General features: G+C 32.7%; 1 protein-coding gene and 1 long non-coding RNA gene across 3 annotated transcripts; both read right to left on the minus strand.

Annotated features, from left to right (window-relative positions):
- Positions 1-1,005: 1,005 nt before the first annotated feature.
- Positions 1,006-5,971, minus strand: LOC133185139 (adhesion G protein-coupled receptor E2-like). Its single transcript, XM_061320198.1, has 9 exons — positions 5,964-5,971; positions 5,658-5,778; positions 5,441-5,544; positions 5,230-5,347; positions 4,610-4,702; positions 2,542-2,583; positions 2,204-2,329; positions 1,843-1,893; positions 1,006-1,640 (listed from the first exon to the last, which is right to left on the minus strand). Exons 1-9 carry the CDS (start codon positions 5,969-5,971, stop codon positions 1,596-1,598), a joined length of 708 nt encoding a protein of 235 aa, XP_061176182.1. The 3' UTR covers positions 1,006-1,595.
- A 2,505-nt stretch (positions 5,972-8,476) lies between these two features.
- Positions 8,477-19,157, minus strand: LOC133185555 (uncharacterized). 2 transcript variants are annotated; one of them, XR_009720919.1, is made up of 3 exons: positions 18,998-19,157; positions 18,812-18,916; positions 8,477-8,558 (listed from the first exon to the last, which is right to left on the minus strand). It is a non-coding gene; the product is annotated as an uncharacterized LOC133185555 (long non-coding RNA). The 2 variants fall into 2 exon arrangements; XR_009720920.1 differs by lacking the exon at positions 8,477-8,558 and adding an exon at positions 11,959-12,004.
- Between the last annotated feature and the right edge of the window lie 3,353 nt (positions 19,158-22,510).

Raw genomic sequence — 22,510 nt, forward strand, 5'->3', positions numbered from 1 at the left:
AGTCAGAAATTTAACAGCTGGTAAGAAAGGAGAATATTGTTCTTTAGCTCAGTTTTTACTAGCAAAAGGCAAAGTTTCTTTGCTTTACTACCTCATTTAGAGATTTAGATTGATTGATTGTTGTTTTACGTCCCATTCAGAATTCTACACTCATATACAGACGTCACCATATACCGTGAAGGGCTTCAAATTTAGACCTTTACTCGGCACCCAGGGCCATTGAGCAGTGAGGGATCTTTATCGTGCCTACGCCTGCCCTGTCAAGGGACCTCGGTTTTTAAGGTCTCATCCGAAGGACCCGCAACTTTCACTTCAAAGAGCCGAGCGCTTGGCGAAGGAAAAGTTGCTACCTATTTTTTATCGACTTAGGTCATTCGCGCCCGAGATACGGAGCGCTCTTACCAAATGAGCTACCGTGACGGTTAGAGATTTTGAACTGCATATACATGTACATGTATTAGTACAATGTACAGGGAAGAGTTTGCAGCTCAAAAACAAATTTTCATCTGAAACAAATTACTTACATGGCTTTTAAATATTTTCTGAGGACACATGTTTATAAAATTTTACACACCATTTGGATCAAATCATTTCAAAACAACAATGAAATAGCATAAAAACAATTATCAGTAAAACCATTTCTCTGTTACATAGATACGATTCAATACAACAGACTATGGACACATCTATATAAGCTTGACTACTATTTAGCAATAATTTTCTTATAACACTCAGATAAACCAGATTTTTCTCAAGATCTTGTTCTTAAATATTGTAAGAAGCTACCGTTTCATTTATAGAATAAAGACACACACCCTAAGTGTGGTATTTTTCAGAATGTTTTGAAAACTCTTCTCACCAAATATGTATTTGAATATATAAATATAGAAATGTTCTATTAAGCAAATCGAATTTCGTAATTTTAACCGATTTATCGGGTAGAAAATACTTTTCTACAAAAAAAAAAAAAAAAAAAAAAAAAAAAAAAAAAAAAATCCGCAGAGAAATGATTTTATTTATCCTATTGAATGCGTATAAAAATAGAAATGTTCTAAAAAATCAAGAAATCTGATACATCAAATCTTCATAACAAGTTAAGATTCTTTTATTGATTGATTGAAAATTGATCAGGGTCCTTGCAAAAATCTTTCACGAATATGAGACGTCACTAATTACAGGTTAAGGGGTTTTGAACTATACCTTTACTCAACACTCAGGGTCATTGAGCAGTGAGGATTCTTTACATGTATCATGCCAAACGCCTATCATGACACTGGGCCTATGTTTAAGGTCATATTCGAGAGACCCATGACTTTCACTTCTAATAATTTTCGAAGGAAAGGAACAGTCAGTACGTGTGTTTTAAAGTTTTAAGATGAACACGTTGAATGGAACAAGAGTCCAGTCTGAACTTCCCGATCCCGAAGCATGCGCCCTAATACTAGGATATCGCAATCGGAAACAACAGGTATGAAATTATGAAGCAGCTAAAAACAGCTGATGTAGCAATGAAAGTTTTTTTTTTTTTTCAAATAGGTAATGTCTTCCATATTTCGTGATTGGAACAGTTGTCTTGATCTGTTCGTTATTGATTGTCAAAGAACTGTTTTGACACTCTCTCTACTTTTGGACAAAACTTCCTGAAATGTCAAAGTTGGGATATTTAATCATTCACACAAGACGATTAAAACATCATGGTATACATTTCAACATTACCTTTTCCTACCTATTTCTCAGTTTTAAATTCAATGAAAGGGAAAAACTACAGTTATCTATTTACAAGAAACTATAAACATTCTTTGTTATTGGTTATCATACTGGTTCATTATGCAGAAAATATACCTTGATGTCAACCCCTTCTCTATTTATAGATTCTTCTCCTTCAGGTTTGATCTTCAATATCAGAAAAATTCAATGTTAGTATTTTAATTTAACTTTTCACTTCAAGATGTGAATTTCTTAGTTTAATTTTTCTTTTGTCGATTTTTTTCCTACTAAAAGGTACTCACAAATGACCTCTCTGTTTTAGAGATCTTAATATATAAAACTAAACTGACATTTTGTTGTTTACTTATGATTATCTGTCAAGTAAGTGATTTTTTTACTAAATAAAGTTTACAAAATGGCATCAGAAGCATATACAAACGTACGACGAAATCTATGTAAAATCACTTTTGGCTCTTGAATTTACAAGGAAACTCACTTCAGACACTGATGAAAACTCCTTCATATTCATGGAGAGCGGAGTACTACTCAGTAGTGAATAAAGCCTACTTCTCCAGCTTACTGAATGCTTTTTGTGTATGCTCTCACAAAGCAACTTTCTGATCTGTAGCATGACATTTATTTTTGATAATCAATCAATTACAGTAAGCCGGAATAAAAAACTCAAAGTAGATTCAAGCAGATGCATTTTATCAACATTACATAAGTTTTAAGTCTTTAACGTCAATTTTAAATTTTTTTACTCATTTTGTTCTGATATAGCTATAAAAATATTATCGAAAACCATCAATATCAATAGGATGAACGTGTCCTTACCTTTCTGCTAAGAAGACATTTGGAGATGAAAATGAAAAGTCCCTTGAAAAGAGATTTCAGTATCAAATGTAATGTTTTAGATAATCCGCTTAGTGATGATAATTTTATCCACAAATATTAAAATTTTACTATATACCTAAAAGGAATTTAACAGAGAAAATGAATGCTGAAACACGACAACATCGTCATCAATAGATAAGAGACCAATTAACCAGGTCACTACGAGAACAGGTAACAGGGTACATATGGACATTATTCCGGCTCTGAAACGATTCCAAGAAGTTGCATTGCATTTTAACAATCGTTTGTATACCTACTTTAAAAATGTTTTTGACTCAGTTTGAGTTCAGATAATTTTAAATCACAGGTGAAATCAGACATTTCAGTTTAAAATGAAAATCGGTGACTTTTCAGTGGCCATTTATATGTAACCGTCTCCGATAATTGTTATTATCCTAACTAGAGGTATGCAATGATTACCCTCCCCCTCCCCATATCCGCAATTAACATATAGAATACTCGTTATATACTTGGTATTCATACACATACCCAAGCCCCTTGACAGATAATAGGTTGACAAAATGTTCCAATTACATTTCTCTTCGTAGTTGGTATGGCGTAATGGATTATGTAACAAACTCTCGTGAAGGAGGTACCAAGCTCGACTCCACTAATGGCTTGCATTATTTTTTTTTAATTTCACTTTTGTAATTCTTTTTTGAAAAAAAGATGAATTTAATACTAGTTTATTGATGAATTGATTGCATGTTGTTGAACGTCTCATTCGAGCCGTCAAATTTAGACTATACTCGGCACTCAGGGCCATTGAGCAGTGAGGGTTCTTTATCGCGTAAACGCCCACCGTACGTGACAAAGGACCTCGGTTTTTAACGTCTCTTCCGAGAGACCTGTGACTTTCACTTCTAGTGCCGGGCGCTTGGCGAAGAAACAGTCACTACCTATGTTTACGTCTTAGGTTTGACGCAGCGCGACGCACGAGAATAGAAACCGAGCCTCCCGATCATGAAGCGAGCGCCCTACCACTAGGCTATCTTGACCAAATAGTACCAGTTTAAGAGAAAATGAAAGAAAATAAGTGATAAGCATACTATTAGGTAAAAATATACACCTGAAAGATAACTGAAAGGTCACTGAGCTGTACCTGCCTTTCCGTTGACCTAATACCACTGAAAGGTCACTGACAGACTTAAATAACATTTTAGTGACCATTCAGTGGTCATTCAGTTAATATTCTGTCGACTGAAAGGTAAAATTTCATCCTGTGAACATCTCTGCATTAATAATGAAACTAACTTACAATATCTTTTTTTTCCTTTTGTCTTGTGGTGAGAATCCTATTGAACACAGTGTTATTGAGAGGATTATACATGTACCATAACAATATTGATCTAAATAAGAAATAAATAAAATAAAATAAGATTCGTACTGAAGAGTTTGCTTTGCCAAGATTGTTAGTAGGTAGATATCATAGACCTTGCTTTGGCAATCAAAACAATAATCCAGATAACTGAAACCTAATAAATCAATACCATATGCTTCCTTTTGCCTAAATATTAGTTTTGCATGCCCTATTACTTTTATTATATCAATATATTTAGTTAATTTACATCAAAAATATATTTTAAAAATGACGATTTTCTACCAGAACTATGCAAGCTACAGGTCCAACAAAGCCATACAAAGCCCCAATTTCAAATAATAACCAGCAGCTGTAAAATGATAAAACACATTTTTCTTGAAACATTAAATTCGCTTTTTATTATGCTTATAAAAACGTCTTTTAAGATATAAATGACCATTTGAACCTGGCTTTTGAATGGTAGTCCTTGTCCAATGAAAAAGCAACTCCAAATGTCACTGCGGTTATAAACACTGGCATAACTAAAATAAAGTAAGGTTATTTTTATACTGACATTTACAGATTCGAAGGCCCTTTACAATTGCAAACAGTGTCATTTTTTATTTGGTTTTTCGTACTCCTTTAAATGAATGTTTCACTCACCAGCTACAATTCCCCAAACATTTTTGCCGAAGAAATCGGCATTACTTTGAAATGTTGGTTTAGAAAATGAAGAAGAATGAGGAAGAAAACAAACAGGAACAGATACTGTAATAGTGCTGTAATCACAAAACACCCGATCTGAAACATAATAAATAACAGACCCGTCACAGTGAGCTCTGATATCGTATCCCTCTCTCTAATGAAATCAACTGAAACAATTAATGAAAGACTTTGCCAACATTTAAAGGAAAAGACAAATATAATCATGCGTAAGTTGGTGGAAAACTATTGCTTATCTCAAAATACACAATGCTTAATCATTTATGATGCTATAGCATTCCAAAACATATTAAAATAAAACACATGAGTTAAGATCTTCTTGAGAAAACTACCAAATCGACCCGTATTTGAACGACACTTCAAAAATTAGTATGTAAGAGTTGCGAATGTATATGTATTCATTGGCTCCGGCCAAAGTTTTAAGATAGTCTTGCCAAATTTAAGGCATTTTTGGGGAGGTGCCTTGGTTTACAAACGGATAGGGTCATTCCTGCAAAGTTCATTTCCTATATTATATTTGATATATCTAGGAGTAAGTAAGGTTATAAGCTTACAATAAATATGTACACATAAATAATTTCTTCAATAATTATCCTAAACCTTACTTTATACTGAATCTTATCAATTCTAAGTAGAAATATCGTGTAAGCCATGGCAATACTGAGGCAGAGAAACACTGTGATCTTATAATTTACCATTCTGCTGACGTCACATGTAATAGATCTGCAAGAAAGGGAAAAAAATCTTCAATTACCCTGATCCATGATTTATGAATGAAAAACAGTGCAAAACGCCTGAGTAATCTGTACTTCTTACTTCCAAAGAACGATGTAAACAATTTCCGTCAGCAAAGAAAAAAACGCTGAAAACGAGCATCCAATTAAAGATATCCAGCTCAATGCCTTTTCTTTGTCTTGAGTCTACAAGGACAGCTAAATGTCTACTAATATTCCTTATCTATAAACACACTGAAAAAATATTTTCATATATGAAAATGTTGTATTTGATATGCTAAAGATATTTCAATGATTACCGTTGAATATGGTCGCACCAGTACTGCAAAATTTGTTAGATGGTTGCATTCACAGTTAAGATAGAGATTATCTGTAGATTTCAAATCACATCCAATTGTTGACCGCCCAAAATTTTTGTCACTGTAATAGACATGTTACTTCACCAAACACATCATGATATCTTCATGATTATTATGAATTGCTGTATTTATGATAATCCTTAAAATCAAATTAATGTTCTCAATAATGCAATACTAACGATTGAAGGAAATCCCAAAATACACATTCGTTGATGGAATTGTTGAAATCCTATATTGAAAATAAACAAACACATAGAAAATTGTAAGAAAATAATGTAACAGCAACCTGAAAAATTCTTTCTTTTGATTTCTTTGAATAAAACTCACCTCCTGTTTCAAAAACTTTAATTGTAATGAAGGGTTTAATGCTTTCCAAGTAAATGGTCTCCTAGTGTTAATGATATGATATCAGAAGAAATACCGTATCTTGAATTTTCTGTACTTCTGAAAAAAACCCAATGTTTTTTGTTGAGTTAAAAGTGATGCTTTCAAACTCATTGATGGTCTCTAAGATATGTAAGCAAAATTTGTCTACCATTCCAAAGATTTTACTGACTCTTGCACCCACCTGTGTAATGGATATATAACAGTTATTTTAGGAAAATAGTCATATTTAGAATTGTTCATTTTACATTATTCACAAAATAATAATAACCTGATTTGTGGGCATGTTCTTCCATGCAGCAGTAGGATTCTCAGCAAGTAGATTGTCAACTGTTGTCACAATCACCTGGATTGCAATCTATAAAGATTGAGGAATTTACAAGAAAAAGAGTTAGTGGTTCAAGATAATTTAAGAAGTAAAATGTATATACCGTCCTTGGAAGAGGAACATTCGAGTTGTTCCTGACATCTAAAATTTTATCTAATAGGCTTATGAAGGTGTCCAAATCTTCTGGATTTTGCTCGTTGTTGATTAAAATGTCTTTTAATTTGAGTAGTGCATTGCCAATCGTCAGCTCTATTTCAGTATTTGATAAGTTTCCTCTAAAAACTGAATCAACCTGGATAAAAAAGTTACTAGGACTTGTATTCTTCTTAGCTATATATGTTAAGGTAAAACATAATAGTATTGCCAACTTGCTTTTTCTAAAGTAAACTCAATTGCTATATACAAGTCGCCCGCGTGGGGCAGTGGTTAGAGCATTTGCTCTTGAGTTGTGGTGTAAAGAGTAGATCCTTACGCCACGGGTTCGAATCAACTGCGGGACGTGGAAACCGGTCCTTCGGATGAGACCGTAAAAGCCGAGGTCCTATGTAGCAGAAGGTGCTGGTACGGAAAAGATCCCTCACTCCTCAATGGCCCTAAGTGCCGAGCATAGGTCAAAATTTGCAGCCCTCCACCGGCAAGTTGTGGCGTCTCCATATGAGCGAAAAATTCTCGAGAGGGACGTTAAACAACAAATAAACAAACAAACAATTAATTACTATATAGGATAAAATCATTTATTAGATTTGTTACTGACTGTTTAGAAATATATCAAGTTGATCACAATATTAATGGATCGGAGTGGTTTACTTTTTCGAGATTTATAATGTTGAACACATAAAAATAAGACAGGCCCGTAGCTACGTTTATCCAAAAAAGGAGGGGGCACACACACATACACAAGTGACAAGCAAGAAAAAAACATAAACTGCCAAAACTTGGAAAGGATCGCCCTCTAAAATTTGGTAATTTCTTTTCGCAATATCGTGAACAAGGCTCACTTCCTCCCTTCCGCAACACAACAAAAAGTGGGGAAGGGTTGCACGACGTAGCAAATTATAAATCTCACTTTTTACTGTCCCGCATCAAGTAATCTTAACAAAAACTTGGAGCACCTTTTACTTTAAATCATTTCTTTTTATTTTAAATGTTTTTGATCTATCGTCTCGACGCCACCACCACTTGTGATGCAGACACAACAAATCTGGCATCATTTCTTGAAAGGTCCACTACTCTAAATGATTTCTAATATCAAAGTGTAAGCGCAGGGTGTCAGCCATATTGCCAGATATTAATTCTCACTTTCTGGACACAGAAATACAGCCGGCAGTCATGTTTCGTGTTTAAACCAATGAAAGTGAGAGATTTCCATCCAAGGGAAAATAAAATATATACCATTTCATCGATGTTTTCAATATTTGACACAAAATCCACTTGCGGTTCTTGGTGATGCAAGTCATCACAGTATGAAGGTGTTTTACCTTTACAATGAAACATCAGTTTAAAACTTTTTACTTTAAAAGAGAAGGTAAATGTATAAATGCTTTGTAAAAAAACACTTTTAGAGTTATATCAGTTAAATATGAATGTATGTAAAATCCATCATATCTTTTCCCAGTAATGAAATAAATTAACAAACGAATTCCCTCTTTGGCTATTCATGCCGAGTAAGGTTCAATTGTGCACAAAAGGAAAATCCATAATTACCATTTGCCTTTACTGATTTCCCCTTGGGTAGTGATGTTGATTGTTCATCTGTGCCTGATGAAACTGATTCTGTTATGACTGATGCCTCTGTTCACCAAAAAGTTCACCAAAAAGTATTTTATAATGTCTCCTGTTATTATTGATAACCAATTTAAAATTCGATGTACTTCGTGCTCCTTTTCAAAGAAGACCACATTTTACGTCTTTCACGTGTAACTAACGCCTGATAATATTGACATTGTTGAAAGGAATTATAAAAAAGACGATTAGATTAAAATCTGGTTAAATTACGAAAATATTATCTCAATAACATTGAAAACTTAATTATCATCAGTTATGATTACCATAGGATTTTGAAGATTCTTCGAAAAGTGTTGTTTGATCAGGAGTGTCGAATAAAGTTGATTCTGTGGTCGAAAAATTCACTGAAAATATGGAGATCAAATATCGAGATAACGAACAGCAATTAAGCTCAAAAGTCCATTGAAACAATAAAAATCGGGAGCAGTGCAAACACGGACCTCTTAAAACATCAGAGTTGGGATCAGGTGCTATGGATGAGTAAGCATCCCATGCCGACCGTCACACCCGCCATGTGATCCTTGTCATGATCGAGAAAACGGAAAATCTGTGGACAATTCAGTGTGAAAATACTGGTCTAACAATTTATATAAAAATGTTAGCCACATTCAACTTAACGAAAGATTATATTTGTAAACAAGGTCATTTTATCGATAATTGAATTTTGAAATGCTGACTTTAAAAAATAGCTGATTTACTTGTATTATCAATTTATTTATCGAAAGCCGGCCTCGATTTAGAAATTGTTCGTACCCAGAATATGCTCTTGCGTATCGAATCAACTGAGAGACATAAACTCCATAAGCAGATGAAAATCGTATAAAGAAAGTTGACTACAGAAAAATTAAATAATCATGAAGTTTAAATGTCCGTTTGCCATCAATGTCTTTCTCTAGAAAAGTATCCAAATATGAAAAAGATGTGCCAGACTCTGTGGTGTCTTTAGTTTCGAGTTTAATGAGATATAGCGAATCAATGTAGTAATGAAACTGAATATTGTTAATTGATAAAATGTCGTCAATATATGTAATGAAATATATGGATATAACGAACAATATTCAAGCTCAAATGTCGAATAGAAGACCACGACCACTGCAAGAGAGCTTATTTCATGTAGAAGTTTTTGAATAAATTCTGCTTCATCTAAAACAAAACAGGTTTGCTAAAAAGGGGCCTCAATTAGCACCAACAGGAATTTCAAAAGGTTGATTGAAGACCTGGCTCTGGGGCCATAAAACTTCAGAATCAGAATGTTTCTTCCAAAATAAGGTCGCAGATGAACAATAACAAGATATTCAAATCGTTGAATTTCATTTCATATTGAAGAAACAGTTGTCTATGATGTCATAGAACCTGGTCTTTTTTGGAAGATTTTGTTTTTTCAGATTTCATCTAAAATTTCCTTGGAACTTTTCTGTATCCCTATCTGTCCCAAAATACGTTGTTGTACTGTACTCCTAAAGTGTCTCATTTACCGCAGATTATATTTTCGTGAGAAGTAGAAAAAGAGGCGTTAAGAACATTTACTAGATCTCACTATGTATTTTAGTTTGTAAGATTATTATGACGTTTAGGAATCCAGTATAGGTATGGTATTTCAAATTCAATTTCATTGTTTTGAACAATAACGTTATTTAAAACTGAGATATGATTGTGCAGAATTCCTGCTTAGAGAGGGAACTATGCATAGGAACTAACCTAAAAAACAACTTGTAGAATTAAATTCAAATTCCTCTAAAATGTAATTGTAATTATGAGCCTTAAAAACAAGTTTTACATGTATTTTGATACCTGCTTTGTAAGCTGGGACATATATCAATATGCAATTAATGTATACGATCAGTGTATATTGATCGTGTATTCGATCTTATTCTTTTTTTCACTTCTGAATTATTGAAAACAGAAGGATATGTGATTTTCATGGTGCTCCTCAACTGTTTAATGCGAGATTTCAACATCCATCTTATACCTTTAATCCGTTCTGGCAAAGTGACAAGGCCTTTTTCATATTTGACCCATCGTCTGGCATAATCGTCGACAGAATTCATAATATTCATGAAGTTTTGTCGCCAGTTGAACGATCAGAGTTTCCAAATTTTGGTTCTTTTGAGTGATTTAATTAAGGTCATCATTGTTAACTACATTCAAGTCAACTGGAAATGACATGTCAAGCAGGACTATAGTTGTAAGGAGAGAAGAAGAACATAAACACATAGGAGGATTGTGTTTCATTTGTTCGATATCTAGGCGCTGTAAAGTATTTTTGGAATAGGATAATAGAATGGAAGATCTGTAATTTGAAAAAAAAAAATCGGTCTTAGTCAGAAAAATAATTATTCTTAGCGATTATAGCTTCTATCTCTGATTGCTTTATTTTGTTTGAACATCTGTAAGCTGTATAATTTTTTTATATGTACAATATGTTTAGAAATAGAATTCCATCCAATTTTAAACATTTTAGAATTAACAAAACATTGAACTGTACCGAACTGAAATAGAATACCATTACACTAGTGTATAATAACTCCTATGAGAGGGTACTTAGACAGAAAATTCCTCCATTCATTTTTGAAAATCTTACCTATAAAACGATTCCTTCATGCTTATGCAACAGTGTAGTCTTTTCCGATGCAAAATGCACCAAACAAATCCCGCACTGGCATTTTTCATCTGATGCTCATCTAATATTCCTCTTTGCCCCACAATCTCCCAAAAACTATTGTCCAAACTTTCTAAGATATGCTGAGAACAGTTCCTGACTCACACACACAAAAATTGTGTAAATATCAGTTTTATTCAACGCATACCAAGATAATTTATTTTACTGCTGGGGTAATAGTTAATCATATTCATTATTTTATGTTCTTACATCTAGTGACAAATCACAAACCCACTACCTGTGCAGTCCTTCTTTAGTAATCATGCTTTACAGAAGCAAAATATTCCTTATTAACTAACAATTAAGAGGGCCAAATTTAGATCTTGTAGAATCTTCGACATAATTTTACTATGAGGTGATAATGGGCAAAGGCTTCATAGAAATAAATTCTAAACAGAATGTAACCAAATCTGTATTCCTTACTTCCAATTTTACACCAATAACAAGAACCAACAAACAAAGCTTTAAAAAACAAGTCGCACTCGTGGCGCAGTGGTTAGAGCGTTTTCTCCAGGGTCGCGGATTAAGGAGTTTATCCTTACTTCGAGAGTTCAAATCCCACTGCAGGACGTGTAGAAGGATATAAATCGAGGTCCGTGTCGCAGTGCTTGCTGGCACGAAATAGATCCCTCACTGCTCTATGGCCCTGAGTGCCGAGTTAAGGTCTAAACTGACGTTAAGCAAAAAGGCAAAAACAAACAAAACAAAACAAAACAAAAATCATTGCATTGTGAAAGACATAAGACGCATCAATAGGTACACTGAGATGTGAAAGGTTGTAAAAAAAAACTTTGAAAAGAATATATATTTTAAAGGAAAAAAAAAAACGTTAATGGTAACCTAACAACTAAGTTCATGATAAACGTGATGACATTAACTTTTCAATCGTCAATTTCCCTTACGTATTCAGCAATATACCATTATCTCCTGCATACGGGGTTTATATCTCTCAGTTGATTCGATATGCAAGAGAATGCTCTACGTACAAATGAAATTACTGATACCTACTCTGACAAATATATCCTCAGCGAGGAATGATTAGATCACAAGAAATGTCGTTCCAATAATAAGTATTATTTTCAACCCACATTTGTAATCAAAATTCTCTTCCTCCAGAGTTATTGGGCTCGTCTTCAGAAAAAAGAAGCAATTTTTTTTTATCAGATGAATGATTCGAAGAAATTTGATGAATAAAAGAAATCTAGTTTAATATTGTTTTTTTTTTTTTAAATCTGGAGGGAAATTTTCTCTTAAAGAGCAAAACTTGCTTACATTAAAAATCATTACGGAAAAAGGGGTTCAATGTGTGTCTTTCAAGGCAAACGTACATTTACTACGTCCTTCCTGCACAATAATCGCCACATATTACACATAAATTAATTTTCCTCAAGTATATTTTATACGTAAGTGAATTATGGCGCACCAAATACAGTCTCATTCTACGTAAAAAGACAGTTTGAAACCGTGAAAAAAATAAAAGTCCAAATTACCTGACATTATCATTTAAGCGACTTTTCTGCACTGATAATAAGTTATTTCTCTGGTATTAAAACAAATTAACAATAAAATTATTTAAATGTTTTGTAATGAATTTGCAGCAGTGATCAAAATTATTCAATACGAAAAAAGTTAAAATAATGAAAAATGTGAAGATAACGAACTATTAATTTAAAAAAAAATCTGTAAAAAAATACAAATCTGTGAACAGAGCATAAAGCACGGACCCCCGGAAATCCAGAGGTTGGATCAGGTGCCTAGAAAGAGTAAGCATCCCCTGTTGACCGATCACATCCGTCGTGAGCCCTATGAACTAATCAGGTAGAGGAAATATTCCAATGTCAACCTTTCTTATTTATGTAGTATCCCAGCTTATTCGGTTCTCAACAGCATGATCAATTTTTAAACAGAGGCAGGCTACTGACGATTAATTTATGTTACACGAATTGCAACAACTTCGTTTAAAGTCAGCATTTCGTAAATTCTATGGAATGTATAATGACTTTGTTGGCAAATATAAGCTATCAATGGGTCGTATTTTGGCTACCAATTGTTAAGACTTTAATTTTATACTAAATTTGACTACAGGTTATTCCGTCTATCTGATAAATACACAGGGCTCATAGCGGTTGTGGCCGGTCGACTGGGGATGTGCTTACTCCTCCTAGACACCTGATCACAACTCTGGAATTTCTGGCGGTCCGTGTTTATGCCCTTTTTACAGATTTGTATTGTTTGTAGATTTTGTTTTAGATTGATTACTGTTCGTTATCTTCACCTTTTTTATTCATAAAAAAATATGTTACAGAATTTTTAAAGCGGTTTGTAGAGGCGTTGTAATTGCAAATGTACATATTTGTCCTTTAATCATCCTCTACGCTTGCATTCTACCCAAATCTATACTTATATAGGATCATACTATGATTTTTCCAAGAAACTGCAATTTAAGCATTCTTTGGATGTACTAACAATATTTATGGTGAATTTATTAATATATCACGGAATCAAGGCATTACCTGTAGTAATGTTTGTAATGCTCACTCATTCAATATTAGGTGACAAAGAGTTGATAATTAAGTATAATACTGGGACACACCAATTTTACGAAAACCCCTTTCTAAATAAATGTAACCTTTCGATCCACAGGTTAACAGTTCTTCTAGAGTATCCACTATTTCTACTAGATAAACTTATATACTGCATTATAGACTTATTATTATTATGTGGTGATATTGAAGAAAACCCTGGTCCATCTGAATTATCCACTTCTACATCAGATGTATCCTTTGAAAATTCTACAGATTCTCTCGAACTTCTTTTGGAAAACTCAGTTTCTATAGTACATCTTAATGTACAAAGTCTTAAGCATAAATTAGATATTATTCAAGCTGAGCTTGGGGGATTCGATGTATTGACTTTTAACGAAACCTGGTTAGATAACAGCATTGATACTCAAAGTATACTGTTGAACAGTTTTCAAGAACCTTTTCGACGAGATAGAAAAGGAAATAATTATGGTGGTGTTATAATTTACTTGAAAGATAACATTCCGAGTAAAAGACGATTTGACTTAGAGCTTGAGGAAATTGAATGTATTTGGGTTGAATGTAATATATATCATAGGAAATTCTTAATAGGAACTTTCTATCGCCCCCCAGATTTAGAGACTAGTAAGTGGGATTACATTGCTTATTCCATAGAAAAAGCGAAGGATACTGGAATTAAAAATATAGTTATTACGGGAGATTTTAATGACAACATATATAATACGACTAATTCCAAGGTACTTGATATAATAAAAGACCTATGCATGTCGCAACTTATTACCGAATGTACACATTTTACCGAAAATTCTGAAACGCTATTAGATCTCTTGATAGTTAATAATTTAGATGTAATCGAGTTCTCGGGAGTTGGTGATAATATATTACCGAGTAATATTAGGTATCATTGTCCAATATTTTGTGTACTCAAATTTCCTAAATCATATGCAAGAACTTTTAAGCGTAAAATTTGGTCTTTTTCAAATACCGATTTTCATGATTACCAAATAAATCTAAGTAATAAAAACTGGGACAATTTGATATGTAATGATGTTGAACGAGCTTGTCATAATGTTACAGACGCAATAATTGAAACTGCCACTGAAAATATACCGAATAAAACTATTATTTCCCGTCCAAACGATCCACCATGGATGCACAACGAACTCAGGTTATTTATTAGAAAACGTAAACGTTTACACAAAATTGCCAAACGAACAAAATCTTCTGACGACTGGGCTAAGTTTAGAAAAATGAGAAATATTTGCGTGAATAAAACAAGAAATGCTAGGCAAAATTATTTCATAAAACTAAGTGATCAACTTAGATCAGGTACATTATCTCCTAAGCAGTGGTGGTTAACATTAAAAAGAGTTACCGATTTTTCAAATACAACTAGAAGCTCTTATCCTCCAATGATAAAAAGCGATAACGATTTACCAGTGAGTGAAATCAAAGGTAAAGCTGATTTGTTTAATTCTTATTTTTGTTCACAATCTATAGTCAACGACGCAGGAAGGGAACTACCACCACTCCCCGATGCAAATGAAAATAAGAATGTGTTAAATAATATTATTATTTCCGTTGAAGATGTTTTGGACGTTTTACAACTTTTAAATTCTAATAAAGCCAATGGGCCGGATGAAATAAACCCTACCTTGCTTAAACAAGCTGCTACAGAACTTGCAGAACCTTTAAGTAAACTATTTAATTTATCTTTGCAACAGTCAATAGTTCCAGATCAGTGGAAAATTGCAAATGTAACCCCCGTGTATAAAAATGGCGCAAAGAATGTCGTTAGTAATTATAGACCTATATCTTTACTTAGTGTCGTAGGGAAATGTATGGAGCGATGTGTTTTTAAATATTTATATAACTTCATTCATACAAATGATATTTTAACACCAAAGCAATCTGGTTTCAGACCTAATGACTCTACAGTCAACCAATTGTTGAGTATTACAAGTGATTTTTATAAAGCTGTTGATCAAGGGAAGGAGGTTAGAGTCGTATTTTGTGATATTAGTAAAGCTTTTGATAAAGTGTGGCATAGGGGCCTTCTACATAAGTTAGAAAAAATAGGCATCTCCGGAAAACTGCTTAAATGGTTTGAAAATTATTTATACAAAAGGAAGCAACGTGTTGTAATAAATGGAGCGAAATCGGAACTAGAATATATTAAAGCTGGTGTTCCCCAGGGGAGCATTCTTGGTCCACTGCTATTTCTTATTTATATAAATGACCTGGTAGTAGATATAGAATGTATAATAAAACTTTTCGCGGATGATACATCGCTTTATGTTATTGTTGAAAACGCATATAATTCATCTAATCTGATTAATAGCGACCTTGCAAAAATCAATGAGTGGTCAAACACCTGGCTTGTAGCCTTCAACCCTTCCAAAACTGAATGTTTAACAATATCTAGAAAAAATCGAAAACCATTTCATCCATCGCTTGTATTTAACGATGTTCATTTAAAAAAAGTCGATGCACATAGGCATTTGGGAGTTATATTTGCTAGTAATTTATCCTGGAAATTACACGTGGATGAAATTATAGGTAAAGCTTATAGTCGCCTGACAATGATGCGTAGAGTTAAATTTATACTGGATAGGAAAACGTTACAAAATATCTATTTTTCGTTTGTGAGACCTATACTTGAATACGCCGATATCGTTTGGGATAATATACCAGACTACTTAGTAGATAAACTTGAAGGTGTTCAACTTGAAGCTGCTAGAATAGTTACGGGAGGGAATAGAATGGCAGCTAGGTACTTGTTATACAAAGAGACGGGATGGGTGACCCTATCAAAAAGAAGAGAAAATCATCGTTTAATTCAATTCCATAAAATATATCATAAAAAGTCCCCTGATTACTTAGTAAATATTGTCTCCGAGTATGGCAATCATAGACATAGTTGCAACACTAGACAAGAAAACTCACTACAAGAAATCCAAACTAGAACCCAACTATACTATAATTCCTTCTTTCCCAGTACAATACGTATTTGGAATAAATTACCTTTGGTGATTCAAAATAATCCATCCCTTTCAAGTCTTAAATCATACTTAAATTCTAATTTATCTAGAATACCCAATTATTTCTTTGTTGGGAGTAGGCTTGGTCAGATTTTACATACGAAACTCAGACTGGAATGCAGTTCTTTGAATTTACATATGTTTCGTAGAAATCTGTGTATTTCTCCACTATGTTCATGCGGCGAGATTGAAAGTATCGAACATTTTTTCTTCCATTGTAACAATTTTATAAGAGTACGAAATAGAACTATTCTTTCAATACCTCATCACATAACTGTTGATATATTACTTTACGGTTCACAAAATCTGTCAGAAAGGGAAAACCAAAATATTTTTCTTGTTGTCCAAAACTTTCTGATAGAAAGCAAAAGATTTTAAAACAAATCACTTGATATTTTTACTACGAGATATTATTCGGTCTCTTTTTTCAGTTCAAATTTTATTAGTGATGTGGCATGAATGAGTGAGGTAAATTTTATTTTGTTATGTATAAATTGGAATTTTTGGAGATTTTCAGCGACTTCAATTCCAGTAAACTGTTCACAATATAAATGTATGAAAGTTTTCCATATGAGTGTACTATTTTAGGTTTCATTCACATACAATTCTCTCACTTGTTGAATTTGCAGAAAGAGGGATTAATATAAGCCTTATGGCTTGTTTCCCAATTCTTTTGTATTTATTACTAGTGTATTGTACCATTGTCAATTTCTTCAATAAAATATTGTTTAAACTAAATCTATACTTTTGTATCTTTGATGAAATTTAATGCAAAAAAATTATTAAAAAATAGAATCCCTCATAATATCATTATAGATTTTCGGAAAATGTATTTCTTGTATTATCATTGATTTGATTTGTTGTAATGTTTTGTCACATTATAGAAAATCTTCCACATTCTCAAAAAATTGTTCGTATCTTCTATTTTCTGATGCTTGAAGCATTTCTTTCAATGTATTATTATATAGAGAATAAAAATGGCTAAAACGGAAACTTTGCGATAATTATGTATGTTTGTAATTATAAAGACTGCACAAATTGTTTCCTAATTATTGTATGTCATTAATCATCATTTTCTAAATGAATACAGCTTAATTTGCATTGGAAATTGATCTGTATTGTTAAATTAAAATTAAAGATCCAGAAAAACGTCTGCTTAAATGCTGAGGAACTAATTTTTTTAAGTGAAACATGGTTTTTTTCTATCAAAGTAAAATGATTCGTTTTAAACTAAAAGTAAAAAAGAATGCAGAATTATCTTAGTCTTAACTTTATAGAGGATATTTTTTTCTAAAATAAGACCTACATATACGTCCTAAAAGGAGAAGCAAGGCATTAAAAGAAATACCCAATATATATGATTGTGTGCAAAAGTAACAATCGTTCATTTGTTTTATCAGATGACATGTTATTAAAAAACAATTTAATTGCAAATGCGGATGTTTCATAATTTTAAAACAAAAACAGTAATCAAATGACATTAGTAATGACAAATGACATTAGTAATGAAAAAGAGACCTTAGCGATTTCATTTTATCATAAATTAATCATGTTAACCATAAATCAAATATCTAACAGTTCTGCACATAATAGCATTAATGAGTAGCAGTTTTATCCTCTCAAATGGTGAAAAGGTTTGTTCACTAATAAAAAGATTGATAGCAATATTCATTAAGTCATGCAAAGTTGGAACCTGCAAAGCGTTTACCACTTTATTTTAATTGAATTTTATAGCATATGTGACTTCCACGTACACATTCTTCATACTGATAAATAAACTCAGAAAGTTATTTAATATAATTCGTAAACACGTTTATCTATTTTAAATCTTGTTTCCTTGTTTATATAAAGAGAAAAGTTAATCTACGTCTATATTTTCTCCACCCTATGTTCACATGCCAGTGAGATATACGATAAAATAAAGTACAAGTTTTTAAAGGACCAAGATACATTCATTTTTACGGAGCAAAATCAAGGTAGTTTGAGAGAATATTGTTATGGTTTATAAAAGCGTCTCATACTATAAAAGTTATTAAATATATACGTGAAATAAAGAGAAAAATAATTTAGCTCAAAAATTTAATTCACTGTTGAATCTGTAATAAGTTTTGTACAATATAGGTGTACGTAAATTCTAAACAATTCTGATATTTGCTTTGATTTGTTTGTAATAAAAAAAATAGAGAAGCACGAATTCAGGACATGTTTTAAAAACCTATAGCTTAACCTGTGATATAAAAAATTCTAACAAGACAAAAAGCGGACGTAAAAAGAGAATTTTGAGTTTCATTACAAACTTTATAAAGAATATAAACAAAATCTACACAAGATTTTAAATAAAAACTATATATAACCTGGAGCCCAGTATGTCTTGTTAATGGGAGAACCATTTATCCATCTCCATATTTCCGATGATTTCTCATCTCCAATGAAATAGATAACTCCTTGTTTTAGGTATCCTACAAAAATGATCACTCTTTAGTCATGAAGTGGTCTTCTATCATTACAAGCAATCCTGTTTAATTTGTATTTTAACTCACCCAAAGTACAGATTTTGTACATAGCAGTTGCTAAAGTTCCTTCTGCCCTTTCACATTGCTTAGCAGCTTCAATCCAGTTGCCTCTGTGTTCTTCAAACAAGTACAAAAGTCTAGATTCTGGATATGTTTTTCTCGAGTCGAAAATTTCGGGAAACGAAAAATTATGCCTATAAATAAACGTAAAAAAAATACAGAGAGAGAAAAAAGAAAAAAGAAAGGAAAGAAAGGTACAATTAATGAGAAAACATACCTATGAAGATAAATAAAATTGTTTGTTTGATTTCTAACATTCTCTAGATTTGAACAACTTAATCAGGAAGTAACTTAGTCAAATAAATTGGTTTTTTTTTTAAGTCTTAACAAAGTAGATAATTACGCACTTAGAGTTCTTCAAGATATGTTTTCCTAATTCTTCCGCATTTAAAGTTGTTGTTTACTAAAGCAGTGCATGTGTAATTTTTCAATCACTATTCCTCAATTTTTAAATATTCCAATAGCCATCCCTCAGATTGCAGTAAAACAATGGACCTTATCTTTCTATCTATCTATCTATCTATCTATCTATCTATCTATCTATCTATCTATCTATCTATCTCTCTCTCATTGTGATAGGAAGTAATTTTTTTTAAGAATGTGTTGGAAGTTGTACGTTTTGTAAATGTACTTTTTAAGCTTATGCTCATAATTGAATGAAGTGCTTATACCTGCTTTTTTTCATAGACTTACTCCATGCCAAACTATTGCCTGTCATTAATTGTTGCGTGTTAATTTTTCTCTTTTCTGTTCTCCATCTAAACATCGGACTATTTTTAGAAAACATCTTTCAAGGAAGTGTAATTAAAGTGGATGCAAGTTCATATAGTGCACCCCGCCCTGGTCCTTGAGTAGAAAATCGAGAAAAACTGAATAATTTCTTTGAAATCACGCCCATGTGGTGGCTACAAAAGGGTTTCAGTTTCATACATGAGTATGTTTTTTATTTATGCATCAAAACCCCTCACCTTCTTCAAAAATAGCAAGGTTGTGATCAGTCATATCACTGCCAAAGTATTCTTGTATAGTTTGTGCTTAGTGAATCAAGTAAAGGCCTGTGATAAAAGAGTAGGGTCACCATCACGGTTAAAAAACATCCATGATTAATCGAAAAAAAGAACAATTTCTTTTAAAAATATATTTTTTTAGAACAGTATGATTGTATATTGTTTCATTACTATGTAACCTTCCTCGTGCAGAATAAAGTAAAATTCAAATATCATCATTTTTGTATCGAACAATTAATAATACAAAGTGTTTATAATTTCTCAGATTTAATTATATCGTATAACTGGTATTTTCTGCGGTTGTCCATTTTTTGCGGATAAGATAAATCCGCAAAAATTACAATTGCAAAATATTACTGAAATATTAATTAAGATATTCTATACACGCAAGTATTTTTAAACGTTGTGTATGTCCATTAAATTGATTTAATGTTATATATTTCATAACTTCTTACTCTATAATATGAAAAAATATGCATATGGATGTATGAAATAAAAGTGATTTAAAAATACTTTACGAAGATAGTAGAGCTAAGTTCTAATGCATTGTAGGTCAACATGTCATTAAATAAAAATTCAAACTGTGTAAAACATGGCATTGTTCTCACTTCTGTCATATCCTTGGAATCTGGCATTCATATCACATAAATACATTTTTGCAGTATAATGCAACCGTAGAAATTAAAAACGCAGAAATAAATTTTCTACTTTCCAGGGATCAAATCGCAAAAATTTCCAATCGTACAAAATACCAGTTATACGGTATATATTAACTTAAGAATAACATAAGTTGTGATTTCTCTTTAAGTTAACAGTAACTGTTCCCTTCGCCAAGCGCCCGGGAGTAGAAATGAAAGATACGGGTCTTTCGGATGAGTCCTAAGAACAGAGGTCCAGTGTAGACGTTGGCACGATAAATAACCCTCACTGCTCAATGATCCTGCGTGCGTTCTAAATTTTTGTAAGTTTGTTCTTTGTTCGAAAGAACAAGAAATGTGTGTGGACAAATAAGTGCTTCCTTTGGACTAATTAAATGTACTAGTACATTAGAAGAATGTTCGGAATTTGTTTGGGTAACTTAGCGAATTATATATTTGTTCGAACAGATTTGATATTCCTTCCTTGGACAAGACATCATTTCTCTGATAAAGGAAAACATCTAGAAAATCCAAGATAGTACATGTAAAAAGCACATGGATCAAGTTCATGTTGGGGATGAGATGTGGATTTCTGATCAATTTTTTATTGACTCAATGCCTTTTCGGTCTCGAGAATTTTATGGAAGTTTTACATGTACTTACAGTTAAGGTTAAAATCACTTGCATCTCAATTAATGCTTGATATTTCGGTTTTAATGAAAATGTACCAAAGATCTCTAAACATTACGTTATCACGCTTTTGCTATATACCCGAAAATTACTTGTATGTTAAAACCATTAATATATAAAAAAAAAAAAATGCACGCAGACGCAACCTAATTATCGGTAGACATTTCAAAGAATTCTCTCTCTCTCTCTCTCTCTCTCTCTCTCTCTCTCTCTCTCTCTCTCTAATCAACACGGATACATCCAAATGTAGTGTAGATTAAACTGATTTAATTTACTCGTCCCATGACGATCAGGGCACGTCAAAAGAAAGATTTGATAAGGCTTAAGCTAATATCTTTATTGTTTAATTTGCACAATTTGAGCAATTAGACTTTCTGGCAATTTATTATTTATATATTTTCAATTATTTTAAATTTTGTTAGGTGTGATAATTGTTAACTATCTTTATAAGTTAAAATATCCTAAATGTGGCCATAAATGTTCAATTTAAAACATCTAGAGTCTCCTTAACGACAAGCAAAGATTGTTTTATTGAATGTATGTTGTTTATCTTCCCATTCAAGAATTTATAACTCATATACAGACGTCATCGTATGCTAGTGAAGGGCTTTAAATTTAGACCTATGCTCTGCACGCAGGGCCATTGAGCAGTGAGGGTTCTTTAGCGTGCCAACGCCAAGGCCGGGACTTTCACTTCTAGTACCGGGCACTTGGCGAAGGAACAGTCACTACCTATGTTTACGTCTTAGGTTCGACGCGGTGCGGCGAACGAGAATCGAACCCGGACCTCACAATCAAGAAGCGAGCGCGTCAAGCAAAGAAAAACAACTCCTAAATAGGAAGGAGTCATTTTTCTACGGGGTTCCGAAAAAAAAAAATCCCTTGGTGAATATTTCATTGGGGTCATTATCGTATTCATTTGGCAGCAAAAACGTAGTTCTCCGTCTCGACATGTGCGCTACAAATGATTCATTTTCTCGACGCAATTGGTCACAATTACTTTCACTAGGGAATGATTGAGATTGATCATGAAATTAAATCTTGAGATCAATGAAGGGCCTCAGAGCTGATAACATTAATTCCTTTGATGTTATTTATCACCTTTATTTTATGAAATTACAAAAATGCTTATTTTTTTATCATTT

Source organism: Saccostrea echinata, unplaced genomic scaffold, assembly GCF_033153115.1.
Source record: "Saccostrea echinata isolate AGI-Se365-2 ecotype Australia unplaced genomic scaffold, CSIRO_AGI_Sech_v1 ptg000012l, whole genome shotgun sequence".
In the NCBI taxonomy this organism is placed as follows: domain Eukaryota; kingdom Metazoa; phylum Mollusca; class Bivalvia; order Ostreida; family Ostreidae; genus Saccostrea; species Saccostrea echinata.